Source organism: Rana temporaria, chromosome 1, assembly GCF_905171775.1.
Source record: "Rana temporaria chromosome 1, aRanTem1.1, whole genome shotgun sequence".
Taxonomy (NCBI): Eukaryota; Metazoa; Chordata; class Amphibia; order Anura; family Ranidae; genus Rana; species Rana temporaria.
Genome location: NC_053489.1, coordinates 60436203 through 60452285, shown reverse-complemented (window position 1 = coordinate 60452285; position 16083 = coordinate 60436203). Strand labels below are relative to the sequence as shown.

Here is a 16083-nt window from a genome sequence, read left to right as displayed (position 1 = left end):
TGTTTAGGTGATTTCTTAACAAAATAAAGCATAAAATGAGGACATGAATGGATGGGAGATTTTGCTTTGAATGTTAAAAATGTATTAAATAATGTTTTTGATTTGTGGTGGTCAGATGCAGTGAAGATCTACTTTAAATTGGACTTGATTTAGCCTAAACATTTCTAAGGTAAAAAGAGTGCAAAGGTGCAGTGTTATGGGTACCTGCATTAGTCCTCAAAACCCAATGTCCCTGTGGAACTCTCTTCAATGACAGACCCAGTATGTACATAGGGCCTTGATATCTGCCCATGTTGGGATTAAGCATTCAACTGGCAAATGCAAGAAACTCAGTAAGTAGTAGAAGCTTTGGCTTTTCTTTCTTGAATGGCAGGAAGTGGAACTTGGCTTCAGGAGGTGGTGTGGCTTTAAAATCTACTGGGGCAAAATTCAAGACCTCATATCCAGCCCGGGCCTAGGATACAGAGGTCTTCCCACAGGGACATAGGGATCCATAAAAAGACTAACACAGGAAGACACCACAATGTTTCTGCACTGATGAAACCTTTGAAGAGTTTAAGGCCAGGGCAGATTTACTTTAAAACCCCGTACACACGATCAGAAAATCCTACGAAAAATACCGCTTTCGGAGCCATCGTGCAATAACCGGATCGTTCGTACAGAGCTTTCGAAAGCCGATCATGACAGTTCATCCGTTATTATCCGATCGGACATGCACAAAAAAAAAATTCCAGACGATGCCAGATCGTACGATTTTCGTTTGACCGGTACAGTTGTCGTTTGCAATACAAATACGCTACAACACATTACATCACTTCAGAATTTTTATTCTGTCGTATGAAAATTTGTGACTTTAGTAAACTCTTCAGATTCGATCTGAAATTGGCATGCAAAAAAAAAAAACGGACGATCATTTGTTCCATAATCTCATTGTATTTACCCAGCTTAAGTTCCTTGTTACAAGGATGCTCAAAAGGATTTCCACTCCTGTTTTATAATATAAAATAAACAGGAGATCCAGCAAGCAGAGTGGGAATCCCTCTTTGCTGACATGACAGGTGTGCAAATCCGGGAGGATTGACCCTGTAATTAAACTATAAATCCCTTTTCAATAAAGCCTGTGTGTTTCTTGGTAAAGATGATCTCTTCATGGTCTGTCCACACTATAAACCAAGGTAATTTTCTGGATGTGAATTTATGAAAACAGAAATCATGTAAAAAAAAAAAAACCTTACCTTTGACTCTGTACTGGATCGTAATATACTTTTGCAAGTCCATTCCCGGTTCCAACCATTATTTGATTGAGCTTGGGATGCCACAGGCATCTAATAACACTCTGTAATAAAAAAGGAATACAGTGTTTATGAACCTTTCATACAACAGTGCTGACGTGAGAATTAAATCATCAAAAAAGTCATTAAGAACCACTGCAGACTTATTTTTTTGAGACACAAGCTCCAGTGTTGCAATCCCTATGATGGTCCTGCATTGTACGGGATGATGTTAGAAAGCTACGACCTGAAGGAAAGCAGCCTCATGGGACCAGATGTGCACTGTGAAGGAAGCCTTTGGAAGTAGGGAATATGGCAAATTTTTTTGTTGAGGTATTGTATGCACACTACTTGGATTCACTCCTAACATCTCCCCCGAAGTGTATGTGTTTTCACTCTACCATCTCCATGTGAACTGCTGCCTATGTAATGCGGACTATTTTTATTAGTATTTTTTTTAAAATTTTAATGTTCTATTTCCCTGTGTGCTATTAGTGGCTATTTCAATTTTTCAATTCTTCATGCATATATGTTTTTTCATACTTTACAGACTATAAAGTGATATTCACTTAACCCTTGTGCGCTGTATGTTTTTGTTTTTCTGCCAATATGGCAAACATCACCTTATTTATCATACCCCAGGCAAAACAAGCAGTGTGGAGGAGGACTCAACTTAACTTTTCTGTCTCATAATCCTAACAGGAACATGAGGAAATCTTTCTAAAGTAAGGGAAATCTCCTCAACAGTTTCCACTGGAACAATTATCCCCAATAAAGGATTTCCCCCCTATCATAGGACGACCTGGACTTTGTGGGAATGTCTTAATGATGCCTGCAGCTACAGGCATCATTCAGATATCCACCTTTTTAGCTGGCGATTCTGTGCACCATAAGAACGATCATAGGCAGTTCCGCTGCTTGATCATTCTTATAGGCGACGGGAGAGGATGTCCCCCAACCCCTGCCGCCGTCATCCGGTGCTTCTCCGGGCTTTCCCGGGCTTTCCCGTGCCATCTGGGACCCGGAAAAAACGATCTGCCGGCGCTGGATGGGAAGCATAGAGATGATTGGTGACCAGATGGTCACCAGACATCTTTATGACTGTTGGCGGCCCGGGAAGTAAACAAAGCCGCAATCGCGGCTGTCGGCATGCGATCAGAGAATTTTTTTCACAATCTCATGCTTTCCAGCCTGGAGGAGAGATGTGGGGTCTTATTGACCCCGCATCTCTCTATAAAGAGTACCTGTCACAAACCATTCCTATTACAATTCTAGCACTAGACCTCCTCTGTAACTCTAAACTGGTAACCTGTAAAAAAATATTTAAGCGTCGTCTTTGGAGATTTTTAGGTACTGAAGTTTGGTGCCATTCCATGAGTGCGCGCAATTTTAAAGCGTGACATGTTGGGTATCCATTTACACGGCGTAACATAATCTTTCACAAATTCAAAAAATTGGGCTAACTTTACTGTTTTGTTATTTTTTAATTAATGAAACCGTCCCCCCCCCCCCAAAAAAAAAAGGCGTTTGAAAAATTATTGTGGAAATACTGTGCAAAATAAAAAGTTGCAATGACCGCCATTTTATTCCCTAGGGTGTCTGCTAAAAAAACAAACATATATATATAGTGTTTGGGGGTTCTGAGTTATTCTCTAGCAAAAAAAAATATGATTTTTGCATGTAGGAGAGGAGTGCCAGAATAGGCCCAGTAAGGAAGTGGTTACAGACCATTGACAACTAAAAGTTTGCATTTTTCCCCTTCACCCTAAACTAAAACAAAAGAACAAAAGTGTTGCCGTTAAAAACTTTAAATTGCTGTGTTATTCTCCAATAAAGACCAAAAGCTATCAAAGTTTCTGGAAGTAAAAGAAACATGTCCTTATTTAAAGTGTATTAAAGCTGAACTGCAGCCAAAACTTTTTTTGGTTTTGTATATATTGTGATAGTGTTAGAATCTCTATCGCATTTAAATTGCTTTCCCTTTACTTTTTCTGAGGTTAGAGAGATTGGAAGTGAGGAAAAATCTCTCCAATGGGCCCAAAGATAGTAGAATCAGGAATATTTAGGACCTCTGTTCAGTTATAATTTCAGAGAGTGCGTTTATGGCGCCGGCTCACAAAAAGTACTCTCATTGCCATTGGATCCTCAACATCTGGACAGTGCAAAAAGTGGCTCTTGCATACCCAAGGACTTTCAGCGTCACCATTAAGCCTGGTAAACACAATAAAGAATGTTTTCTTTCAACCCAACAGGCTAAATAAAAAACCATACAAGCGATATTAGTACAGCGATCTTCCCTGCTGTGCCTATTGTGTATCAACAGGGGGACCGCTTAGCCCCCACCCTCCAGGACACACTGATCAGTGCTGGCTGGATGCTGTTCCAATGCTGGTTTTCCAGCAAGCCCAATCAACAGAAGCTCTGTGGGACAAGGAGCTGTGCACACAGGAAAAAAGTTGCTCGGTTCCTGCCAAACTGACCATTTTTGGTAAATTTTCAGCCCATGTGTACCCGGTCACTTACACCGTCGGATCTTAGATGTAATGCGACGCCGGCCGCTAGGTGGCGTTTACGCTCAGTTCTCATTTGACTATGCAAATGAGCCTGATACGCCAATTCCCGAACGAATTTGCGCCGCGTAGTCGTCGTTTACGTTGTTTCCGTAAGCGTAAGGTTACCCCTGCTATATGAGGGGTAACCTTATGCCAGTCCGCCGTATGCCATGTTAAGTATGGCGTCGGGTCAGCGTCGTCTTTTTTCGTCGGTTACGTCGTTTTACTAAGTCGTCCGCGAATACGACTTTACGTCAATGACGCTCACGTCGGCGTCATTGATGTTTTCCGTCGTGAGCTGGAGCATGCGCACTGGGCTCTTTTTCCGCCCGGCGCATGCGCAGTTCGATCGGCGCGGTGGCACGCTTAATTTGAATACAAGCCGCCCCCTTTGAATTACGCGGCCATACGCCGGGCCATTTACACTACGCCGCCGCAAATTACGGAGCAAGTGCTTGGAGAATACGGCACTTGCTCCAGTAAGTTGCGGTGGCGTGGTGTAAATGACTTACACTACGCCAACGCAGAATCTTAGAGAATCTCGCCCATTGATATTAAAATTTTCCTTCCTCATTAAGTCAGCATACATTGTTTGCCATCTTTCAAGCCCTGGTGAAGGAGGTGATGCTTCAGCCCCTAAAACGTGTTGGCTTTTTTTGTACAATCTTCATTCAGGTTCCACTGTTGGGGATATTACCTTTACTTCCTGTGTGAGCACATGCCCTGGACTTGTTCAATGTATCCTTCTATGCAGAGCATGAGTAGCAGAGACCAATAGAGAACTCATTACACACAGTGGAAGTGGGCCTTGTGTCCCCTCCTTACTGTAATGAGAAGATAGCACGTGTCCAACGGTGAAGATCCTCAGGGTTTGCAGCAGCACAATCTATACTGAAATGAAGTACCATATAGTATTTGTAATTGAGTATCAGTGACTGTTTAATACACTCCGGACATGACAGGTTCGCTTTAATATCTTGCCAAAACTGCCTCAGTGAAAACTTTCTGCTGTTAAGCAAACATATCTAGAATCAAGAAACTTGAGAGTCCAAATATAACAAATCAGGCAACACTGGCTGTTACATTATTATTACACTCCAACCACTCCTAGCAACGAAGACAAATTGTTAAAAAACTCTCCCATCAAAGCGGTTATGGGTTCCCAAGATTCCACTGGAAGAGTCGCCAGCATATGCCATGCACATATCCTTAGTAATATCATAAAATATTAAGTAACCTTTTCAGTGAAATGAAGATTCCAATGTGTGGTGCCAAGAATATTTTAAGAAGTGTGCCCGGCATTAATTATTACAAGCTCAGGAAAGAACAGATGTGGGCGTGATGAAAGGACTCCAGTAAATTATATATGACTATTCATCTACAGAATAATAACTGCACCCAAAGAAAAGGCCAGCTTGGCAAAGAAGACTTGGAGACTCCAGGTTCAAGCTTAGGGCTGGCCATCCTGCTGCTCAAAAACAGCTGTGGAGGAATTACAAAGATGTATGATGCTTACGTCATCTAGAAGATGGCAATATTCTACAGACTACAGCCCGCTACAAGATTTTATACAGTTTGAAGCAAGGATCAGGGTCTCAGGGTTCACTTTGGGTCAGCAGAGGTCCACTTCTACTACCCACACCCCAATCTCCAGAACAGGCTCCCCCTGCTGCGCTATCATTCTTCCTGTCGTTGGTTGCTAGGATTGCTGGCATCCTAGCAACCAATCATGTGCTTGCCTCAGAATTTCCAGGAGGAAAGCACTTCCTTCCTCAAGACCTGAAATACCTCTCAGCTCCCACCCTGCTGCTACAGCCATGCTGTAAGATAAAGGACTCTGATTGGGATTTTGAAGCAAGGGGGAAGTTTATGTGAACTCTAATGTTAACTCTGATGTATGGGAGCTCTGATGGGGAAGCGGATATAAGAAGGTATTCCAATGGGGACTCTGATGTACCTGTGCATCTGCAGCCCTTTCATCTCTACATCCATTCAAAGTGCTGAATTTTAAAGCTGGTCTGAGAGTTCAGAAAAAAGGGGGCGGAGAGCTGAAGTTACACCCTGCAGAGCTCAGTGAGGAAATCTCTGACAGATGATTGGAGGGGAGGGGACGGACACCCACCCACCTCTCACACAGCAGCAGAGCTGAGGCTGTCAAACAGCTGGAGATTCCTCCCGTCAACATTTTCCCTTTGGTGGCAGGAAATCTTTTTAGACGTGATTGATGGTGATAGAGGAATTAATGAATCATAAGACAAAAGTGACACTTATAGGTAGATTCAGAAAGAGTTAGGCCGGCTTATCAGTAGATAAGCCGACCTAACTCAGAATCTACGCCGACTTATGTTTAAGTGTATTCTCAATCAGAGATACACTTAAACATATCTAAGATACGACGGCTTGCGCCGTCCTATCTTGGGTTGCAATATTTCGGATGGCCGCTAGGTGGCGCTTCCATTGCGGTCGGCGTAGAATATGTAAATTAGTAGATACGCCGATTCACGAACGTACGCCCGGCCGACGCAGTACTTTTACGCCGTTTACGTTATAGATAGGCCGCCTAAATTTAGAGCTAGGCCCTAGTTGGAATAGTAATGTTAAGTATGGCCGCCGTTCCCGCGTCGAAATTTCGAAATGTTTACGTCGTTTGCGCAAGTCGCCCGTGAATCGGGATGTACGTCGTTTACGTCCACGTCGAAATCAATAGGCCCGTGCAGCGTACTTAGCCGCAATGCACACTGGAAAATGTAGGCGCCCGGCGCATGCGCAGTTAAAAAGAAACGTCAAAAACGTAAGGTCAAGCTCCATTAACATAAAACACGCCCCCTTACACACATTTGAATTAGGCGCCCTTACGCCCGCCCGCTTTAGGCTACGCCGCCGTAACTTAGCAGGCAAGTACATTGTGAATCATGTACTTGCCTCGCTAACTTACGGCGGCGTAGCTTAAATGCCTTAAGCTATGCCGCCGCAAAGTTGCGGCAACGTACCTGAATCTAGGCATTAGTGCTCTTAACCACTTAAGGACAGAAGGTGTTTTTCAGATTCGGTGTTTACAAGACTAAAACTGTTTTTTTTGCTAGAAAATTACTTAAAACCCCCAAATATTATATATATTTTTTTTCTAACACCCTAGAGAATAAAATGACGGTCATCGCAATACATTTTGTAACACCGTATTTGCGCAGCGGTCTTACAAGCGCACTTTTTATGGAAAAAATTCACTTTTTTGAATTAAAAAATAAGACAATAAATTTGGCCCAATTTGTTTATATATTGTGAAAGATAATGTTACGCCGAGTAAAATGATACCCAACATGTCATGCTTTAAAATTGCGCCCGCTTGTGGCATGGCGTCAAACTTTTACCCTTAAAAAGCTTGATAGGCGACGTTTAAAAAATTCTATAGGTTGCATTTTTTGAGCTACAGAGTAGCTCTAGGGCTATAATTATTGCTCACGCTCTAACGATCGCGGCGATACCTCACTTGTGTGGTTTGAATACCGTTTTCATATGCGAGGCACTACTCGCGTATGCGTTCGCTTCTGCGCGCGAGCTCGTCGGGGCGCTTTAAAAAAAAATTTCGTTTTCTTATTCATTTTTATTGATTTTATTATTTTTTACACTGAAATAAAAAAAAAAAAATTATCACTTTTATTCCTATTACAAGGAATGTAAACATCCCTTGTAATAGAAAAAAAGCATGACAGGTCCTCTTAAATATGAGATCTGGGGTCAAAAAGACCTCAGATCTCATATTTAGACTTAAATGCAAGAAAAAAAAAAAAGAAAAAGGAAAATTTGTCATTTAAAAAAATGACAACAAAAAAATTGTCTCTTTAAGAGGCTGGGCGGGACTGACGTTTTGACGTCACTTCCGCCCAGCAGAGCTATGAGGACGGGTGGGGGCCATCTTGCCCTCACTCAAGTCCTCACTCTCCAGGCGGCAGCATCGGATCTCCTCCGCTGCTACCGACGGCTCCGGTAAGCGGCGGAGGGCGCGGAAGAGCGGCGGGAGGCCCTCTCCCGCCACCGATAACGGCGATCTCGCGGCGAATCCGCCGCAGAGACCGCCGTTATCGTTTACACGGCCGCCCGCTGAAAAGATGGATATCTCAGTTGTGGCAGCAGCTGCTGCCGTTACCGAGATATCCATCTTTAAAAAGAGGACGTATATAAACAGTGGGCGGGCGTTAAGTGGCTAATTTGCAGTACACACTGCAGAGGGATATGCTTTGTTAATATTTTTAATATCTGAGGTTTACAACCACTTTAACATACCTGGAATTCTCCTTAAACCGGTTCCCAATCGGCCGCTGCAGTTATACTACGGCAGAATGGATCCCCTAGGCAAGCCACCATAACTGTACGTCGGCCCTTTAAGACGCTATAGCAGGCGTGTGCCCGGCGGGCGCGACGACCGCCAGGCACCCATGATCACTCGTGACAGAGTAGGAACCGGGATCTGTGTGTGTGTAAACACACAGATTCCAGATATCTCAGGGAAGAGGAGAGAGATTGTGTGTTCCTACCAAGTATGAACACGATCTCCCTCCTCCCCTAGTCAGTCCCACCCCACCACAGTTAGAACACACTTGATCGCCCCCTGGTGTTAACCCTGCCCCTGCCAGTGACATTTATACAGTAATCCGTTCATTTTTATAGCACTGATCGTTGATAATTGTCAATGGTCCCAAAAATGTGTCAAGTGTCAAAATGTGTCCGCCGCAATAATAAAAATGATAAAAATCGCAGATCACCGCCATTACTAGTAAAAAAAAAGAAAATGCCATAAATATCCCCTATTTTGTAGACGCTATAACTTTTGCGCAAACGAATCAATATACGCTTATTGTGATTTTTTTTTTAATATGTAGAAGAATACAAAGCGGCCGAAACTTTGTTTTGTTTTTTTAAATCAGACATTTATTATAGCAAAAAGTAAAAGATAGTGTTTTTTTCACAATTGTTGTTCATCTTTTGTTTAGAGTGTAAAAAATAATTTGTGGGAATAAAAGGATGTCAATTTTGTTTGGGTACAGCGTCGCACGATTGTTAAAGTGACGCAGTGCCGTATCGCAAAAAGTGGCCTGGTCATTGATCAGCCAAATCCTCCAGGGCTGAAGTAGTTAGCTAAACTTACCAGAAAACACATGAAAGCAATATATATATATATTTGGTTACAGTTAACCTTTGAACGTTTTTTTTTTTTTTTTTGCAGATACTTAGACATAATTTGGTGCCATTTACATGTTTTTGAGAAATGAGGTTCTTAAAAAACAACTTCATTAATTAAAATGAAAACAAAATAAAAGTTGACAGTTTATGCAGAGCAGTACAGCATGTCAGCACACTGTACACTGTGTTCACACCAGGGACAATAAAGCTGGTGTTCCTGACGATGAAAAATCATTGCTCATTGTATACCGGAACAAACCTATCTGGGGGGTTACAAAAACTCCAAGGGTAACAAGCTATATTTCACAGGAAATGGAAGAAATGCTTTATACAGTGGAACCTCGGATTACGAGCATAATCCGTTCCAGGAGAACGCTCGCAATCCAAAGTACTTGCATATCAAACCGAGTTTCCGCATGGAAACCGGAGAGCCTTGGAAACACCCGGAAAGGCCAGAGGACAGCTCAGCTGAACACAGAAAACCTCAGAAAGGCTCGGGAACGGAGCATTTCCGAGGTTTTCCGGGCATTTCTGAAAAGCTCCGCTCGGCTCTGGCACCCCCCACCTCAGGCCAAAAGCGGTACTGCACACTGCTTTGGCTTGAATCCTGCTAGTTTTGCGACACAACACTCGCAAACTAAGTCAGGATTTTTAAAAATACAGTGCTTGTATTGTGAAATGCTCGTTAACTGCGTTACTCACAATCCGAGGTTCCACTGTATTATACTCTGCATCATATACACCACTTATACCTGTGACAGCCATCCGAGATAGATATCCCCCTCACTTTAGTGTGATTTTCTCTTACACTGATCAGTCATAACATTAGGACTCCCCCAACTTATATTGAGTAGGTCCCCCTAGAGCCCTGACCCATTGAGACATGGACTCCGCCAGACAAAGCATCACAATGCCTTTGCATCCTGGTGCACATCCACGTGATGTGAAAGAAACCGTTATTCATCAGACCAGGTCACCTTCTTCCATTCCTCCATGGCCCAGTTCAGATGCTCACATGCCCATTGTAGGAGCTTTTGCCTATGGTTACGGCTGGCATGAGCACCCTGACCCGTCTGCGGCTATGCAACCACATACAAAACAAACTGCGATGCACTGTGTGTTCCGACACCTTTCGATCAGAGACAGCAATAACTTTTTCCGCAATTTGAGGTACAGAAGCTCTTATATTGGATCGGACTACACAGGCCAGCCTTTGCCCCCTACGTGCATCAATGAGCCTTGGCTGCCCATAAAACCTGTCGCCAATCCACCAGTTCTCCTTCCTTGGACCACTTTTGGTAGGTCCTGACCACTGCAGACCGGGAACATCCCATAGGGGCTGCAGTTTTGGAGTTGCCTTGACCCATTTGTCTAGCCATTAAGCTTGCTAATTTTTTCTGCTTTCAAACATATAGGGCCAGATCCACAAAGAAGTTACGTCGGCGTATCTATTTATACGCCGCATAACTTCTAGGATGCGCCGGCGTATCTTTTTTCTGTATCCAGAAAGCAAGATACGCCGGATTTTTGCTTAGATACGACTGATGTAAGTCTCTTACGCCGTCGTATCTTAGTTGCATATTTACGCTGGCCGCTAGGTGGCGCTTCCGTAGATTTACGCATAGAATATGCAAATTAGGTAGATACGCCGATTCACGAACGTACGTGCGCCCGGCGTATCTATATGCGTTGTTTGCGTAAGGCGTCGGACCGGCGTAAAGTTACCCCTGCTATAGTGAGGCGTACGCAATGTTAAGTATGGACGTCGGGACAGTGTCGAATTTTCCGTTGTTTACGTAAAACGTTTGCGAATAGGGCTTTGCGTAAGTTACGTTCACGTCATCTAGGCATTGAGCAGGCGTAATTTAATTTGAAAATTCGACGTGATACTAAGCATGCGCGCACATGCGCCGTTCGTAAAAAGCGTCAATTACGTGGGGTCAAACCAGATTACCATACAACACGCCCACTCCAAGCCTACTTTGAATTATGCGGGCTTACGCCGGCCGATTTACGTTACGCCGGCGCACATATGGGAGCAAGTGCTTTGTGGATACCCTACGAGCCACTCTGAGTTACGAGTTATATGAGATGCACTACGCCCGCCAAAATATACGCCCGTTTTTGTGGATCTGGCCCATAATTTTCAGGTGTCTTGACGATATGAGTCCCCCGTCGGATAATGCCCGGGCTGGACTGCGCAGGCGCAATGCATGAGCAAACAGTTTCACTGAAAATCATCGAGGATGAACACCTGTTCATCACCTGTATACGGCACATGCGCAATCAACACTACACTTGCTCCAGAGGCTCGGAGCCGGTTATTCATTGAATACAACAAGGAGTGGATGCTTTTCTCAAAGGGGCGGATGTATGGTTATTATACATTCATCACAACAAGGGGAAGAGGACGCATGATGGGCAGTGCTTTTTGCAATGGGGGCGGATGTATTATTGAGCAGTGCTTTTTTAGGGGATGGTTTTCTCAATAAACTACACGTCTTTGTTCTGTATGCATCTGCCACTTGTTGTGTTCAATGAATAACCATACATCCGCCCATTTGAGAAAAGCTCTGCCCATCATGCAGCCTCTTCTGTATGCATCCGCCCCTTGTTGTGTTCAATGAATAACCCGCCCACGAGCATTGGGAGCGTGTGGCAGCGTATTGCGCAGGTGCCGTGTACAGCAGATAAACAGCTGTTCATCCTCTGCAATTTTCAGCTTCTCCGTTTGCGCATGCACAGTACAGCCCAGGCATTATCCGGCGGGGGACCCATAGCGTCAGAACACTGGCACAACATGTTCAGACTTGCTTCCCAATATATCCCACCCACTTTCAGATGCTAATGTAATGAGATAATCAATGTTGTTCTTTTTACTTGCTCATAATGTCATGTCTAAGGATGAGCTCTGGCGTGTTCGCATAGTACACGTGCAGAGCCCGCCAGGAAGTGTGCACGGCGCTGCGCTAATCACAGTCAGGGAGACATTGTCCTGATGCTCGGCTGCAGGGATCGTGAAATGCCTCCCTGGCTCCGATTAGCACAGCGCCGTGCACACTTCCTGGCGGGCTCTGCACGTGTACTATGTGAACACGCCAGAGCGCATCCTTAGTCATGTCTGGTCAGTTTATCTTCTGTTATGTCTCCACAACAGGAAGTGAAGTGAAGTCTTGCCAATGGGGTACAAACAGAAAAAATACTGTACCTTACATGGTTTCTAACATTTCTCTTCTCTATCCAAAACGAAGATATAATTTAAACAGAGTTATTAAAAGTTATTATGGACAGTAAGGGAAAAAAAATATTTTTAAAGAAGGCCGGGTTTGATATCCGGTCTGCTGCTTGGTGATGCGTTGCTTGAATTCGGCTGATCTGCTGTACCTGAACAGCCACAGCAAGGAGACAAGAGACCTGTTATCTGCAGAGATACTGAGCGTGCAAGCGACGCATTTATAGCAATGACTAGCCTGTGCAATCACAACCGACTTTTTTTCTGGACTTTAAACGCTGCTACCTTTTATATAAGTATAACAATTATCTTCCTTACTGCCTATGTTAAAGAGCAGCTCCAGGCAACATATACGATTAATCAGTGGGCTAATGATAAGATGCTCTCAGTTGACACTTTGGGCCAGATTCACAGAGATCTGCGGCGGCGTAACGTATCGTCTTTACGTTACACCGCCGCAAGTTTTCAGCGCAAGTGCCTGATTCACCAAGCACTTGCGTGTAAACTTACGCCGGTGTAACGTAAAGCCGTCCGGCGCAAGACCGCCTAATTCAAATGGGGCGTGTACCATTTAAATTAGGCACGTTCCCGCGCCGAACGTTCTGCGCATGCTCCATTTGGAAATTTCCCGCCGTGCTTTGCGCGAAATGACGTCGCCCTGACGTAATGTTTTGAACAGCGACGTGCGTAAGGTACTTTCGTATTCCAGGACGACTTACGCAAAAAAAACAAAAATTTGAAATTCGACGCGGGAACGACAGCCATACTTTAACATGGGCTGTCTATCTATTGTTACACCACCTCAAATTTGTTGCTTTTATACCACCTCAATAGCAGCTGTAACTTTGCAACGCGAAAAGCCGACTAGCGACGGCGTAACGAACGTGCGTACCTTCGTGGATCGCTGTAAACAGCTAATTAGCATACCCGACGCGGAAAACGACGCAATCTCCACTCAGCGGCGGCCGAAGTATTGCATCCTAAGATCCGAAGGCGTACAAAGCCGTACGCCTGTCGGATCTTAGCCAAATGCCGTCGTATCTTGTTTGTGAATTACAAATTAAGATACGACGCGGCAAATTTGAAAGTACGCCGGAGTATCAGCAGATACTCCAGCGTACTTATTCTGTGAATCTGGCCCTTTATTCACAGAGGTCAGAATCAATAATGTCCAATTGAAGTCTCACCTTTTTATCTCTTTAGAATCCTGTACCCCACACAATATGATTTGTGTGTGATTTTTGCCTAGAAATGCTTTTTTCATTCGGGGAAAATTCTTATTCCTAGCCTTCGGGCCAGATTCACAAAAGAATTACGCCGGCGTATCTATTGATATGCCGCGTAATTTTAAATTTCCCGCGTCGTATCTTTGTTTTGTATCTACAAAACAAGATACGACTGCATCTGGGATCGATCCGACAGGCGTACGTCTTAGTACGCCGTCAGATCGTAGATGCATTTTTTCCGCTGGCCGCTAGGTGGCGTTTCCGTCGAATTACGCGTCGAGTATGCAAATTAGCTAGTTACGGTGATCCACGAACGTACGTCCGGCGCATTTTTTTACGTCGTTTGCGTTTGGCTTTTTCCGGCGTATAGTTACCCCTGCTATTATGAGGCGCACTCAGTGTTAAGTATGGCCGTCGTTCCCGCGTCGAATTTTGATTTTTTTACGTCGTTTGCGCAAGTCGTTCGCGAATACGGCTGTACGTCATTTACGTTCACGTCAAATCCAATACGTCCTTGCGACGTAATTTGGAGCAATGCACACTGGGATATTTTACAAGCGGCGCATGTGTAAAAAACGCGGGGTTAAGTCAAATTTAAATAAAACACGCCCCCAACATCCCCATTTGAATTACGCAGGCTTACGCCGCAACACATGCGCTACGCCGCCGTAAATAAGGGCGCAAGTTCTTTCTGAATACAGAACTTGCGCCCAAAGTTACAGCGGCGCAACGTATCGGGGATACGTTACGCCAGCAGAAAGATCCGCTGATCTTTCTGAATCTGGCCCCTCAACTTCAGAGCTCTGTGTTGGCATAGCTGAGCAACTGCCACAACCCTCAACACAGGCTTGTATGTCAGTCAAAGGGAGAGGAGGTGTGTGTCTGATTAGATATTTTAATAAGCAGTGCTTACAAAGTGCACTGGGTCTAACTCACACTGCACTGTCAGGATGCCATCTATAACAATGTGAATCCTCTAGCTAGACTTTCAGGGATTCTTAATGGGAATTAAAGTGTGGGCCAGCAGCCAGTTCATGGCAGAGCAGAGCACAATGCAAAAGGTCAGACCTGGGATCAGGATCTGTAGAGTAGGAACTATGCTGTAAGACACTGGAAGAGTAAGTTCCTCAAAACTGGACTAAGATTACTCTGGAATGGGTAAGACCCTGGGAGTTTAAGATGAAGTAGGAGGATTGTGAGAGAAGGGGATCCTGGATTCCCTAGGGTGTTGAAAGTCTAAAATACCAGTTGATATTTACTAGACATCCCCGCTCTTCACAGGGGATTCTGCTTCACCGTGGGCTGACCCCAGTTCACCCAATTCTGAGCACCATGGACCATGAGTAGAAAGTCACCCAGAACTGTCCAGAGGTCGGGGCTGGTGGTGGACACCTGTAAGGAGGACAGGTAGGGTGATGGTGTGGTCAGTACATCCTTCATTGGACATCAAGCAAGAGTCGCATGTGAGGCCTACCCTGGGGAGGATTCTTCTGGGCTACGCTACGCTTTGGATAGGGTCACTGGTTACACATGGAGTACCTTTACTGGAACAGCCAATTAATCTTTAATAAACTCTTTCAATGTTACTGTACATCCCCGCGGTCACTTGTGCATTTAGGAGGGACACGTAGAGCCCTTGCCCTTTCTACCTGTCCAGTGTATCACTGCTACCTCACTCCCAGTAATGGTATGGGGTCCCGCTGTGCACCTAGCACAGACTCCATGCGTGCACTTCACTTAACACTTTATCTTGTACTGTCATCTTCATACGCCAATGTATTTAGTGACCCGAGCTGATGCCAGTTACTTGTATTACACCAAAGGCAAAGTTTCAAACGCTTTATTTGAACAAATGAACATGATAACATATACAGACAACAGTCAGGTATAAAGTGCAGCCATTTCCCAAACATCCCTAGTCCCGAACTTCAGGCTTGTGGCTGCCCCAGCATACCTGCTTAGGTCCATGAATGGTATCTTCAGGAGAGACTGCAAGTTCCAGCAAATCTCCTAGGAACTCTGACCTCAGCATGGCACTGGAAATCCAGACTCCGACAACAGCAGGTATTTAGTGCGACCACAGAGGCAGGTCAAAATTGAAACCAACAAAACAACAACAGAACCCCACGGAGTCCGGTCCTCCATCCCTTTTATAGCACACAGGACCCAGGAAAAAACAACCAAGAAAGACCCGGGAAACGCAATTAACTTGCAACTTTTCGACTGGGGCAGTGTTTACCACTACCTGCCTACACACCAACTGTAAAGAGCAGGCAAGAGGTCGGAGTCAAGTTGATGTGAGGATGGGCAGCAAACATGGTTAACCCAGAACAAGCCAGAAGTCAGGATGGGACAGATTATGTACACAGAAATTAATGAAGGCTTCATGCTGGATAGCAGAGAGGCGTTCTAATGGCTAGTAAGGACGAGCTCAGGCATGTTCACAAGTCCACGTGCCTGTACCCGCCAGGAAGCTGACACTCTGCAGTGCTCTATCACAGGCAGTGAGACATTTTCCGATCCGCGGCTGCACAGATCGGGAAATGTCTCACTTCCTGTAATTAGCGCTGCAGAGTGTCAACTTCCTGGCGGACGCAGGCACATGCACTTGCGAACACGTCTGA

At 44.6% G+C, this 16083-nt stretch overlaps 1 protein-coding gene across 2 annotated transcripts in view; it reads right to left on the bottom strand.

Moving 5' to 3' along the window:
• Positions 1–16083, bottom strand: part of WDR70 (WD repeat domain 70) — a 422360-nt gene that overhangs the window by 73482 nt on the left and 332795 nt on the right. For both annotated transcript variants that reach the window (XM_040338525.1, XM_040338517.1), the window contains exon 14: positions 1236–1336. In XM_040338525.1, coding sequence (XP_040194459.1) covers positions 1236–1336 — 101 coding nt within the window. The remainder of the gene's footprint in view (positions 1–1235; positions 1337–16083) is intronic.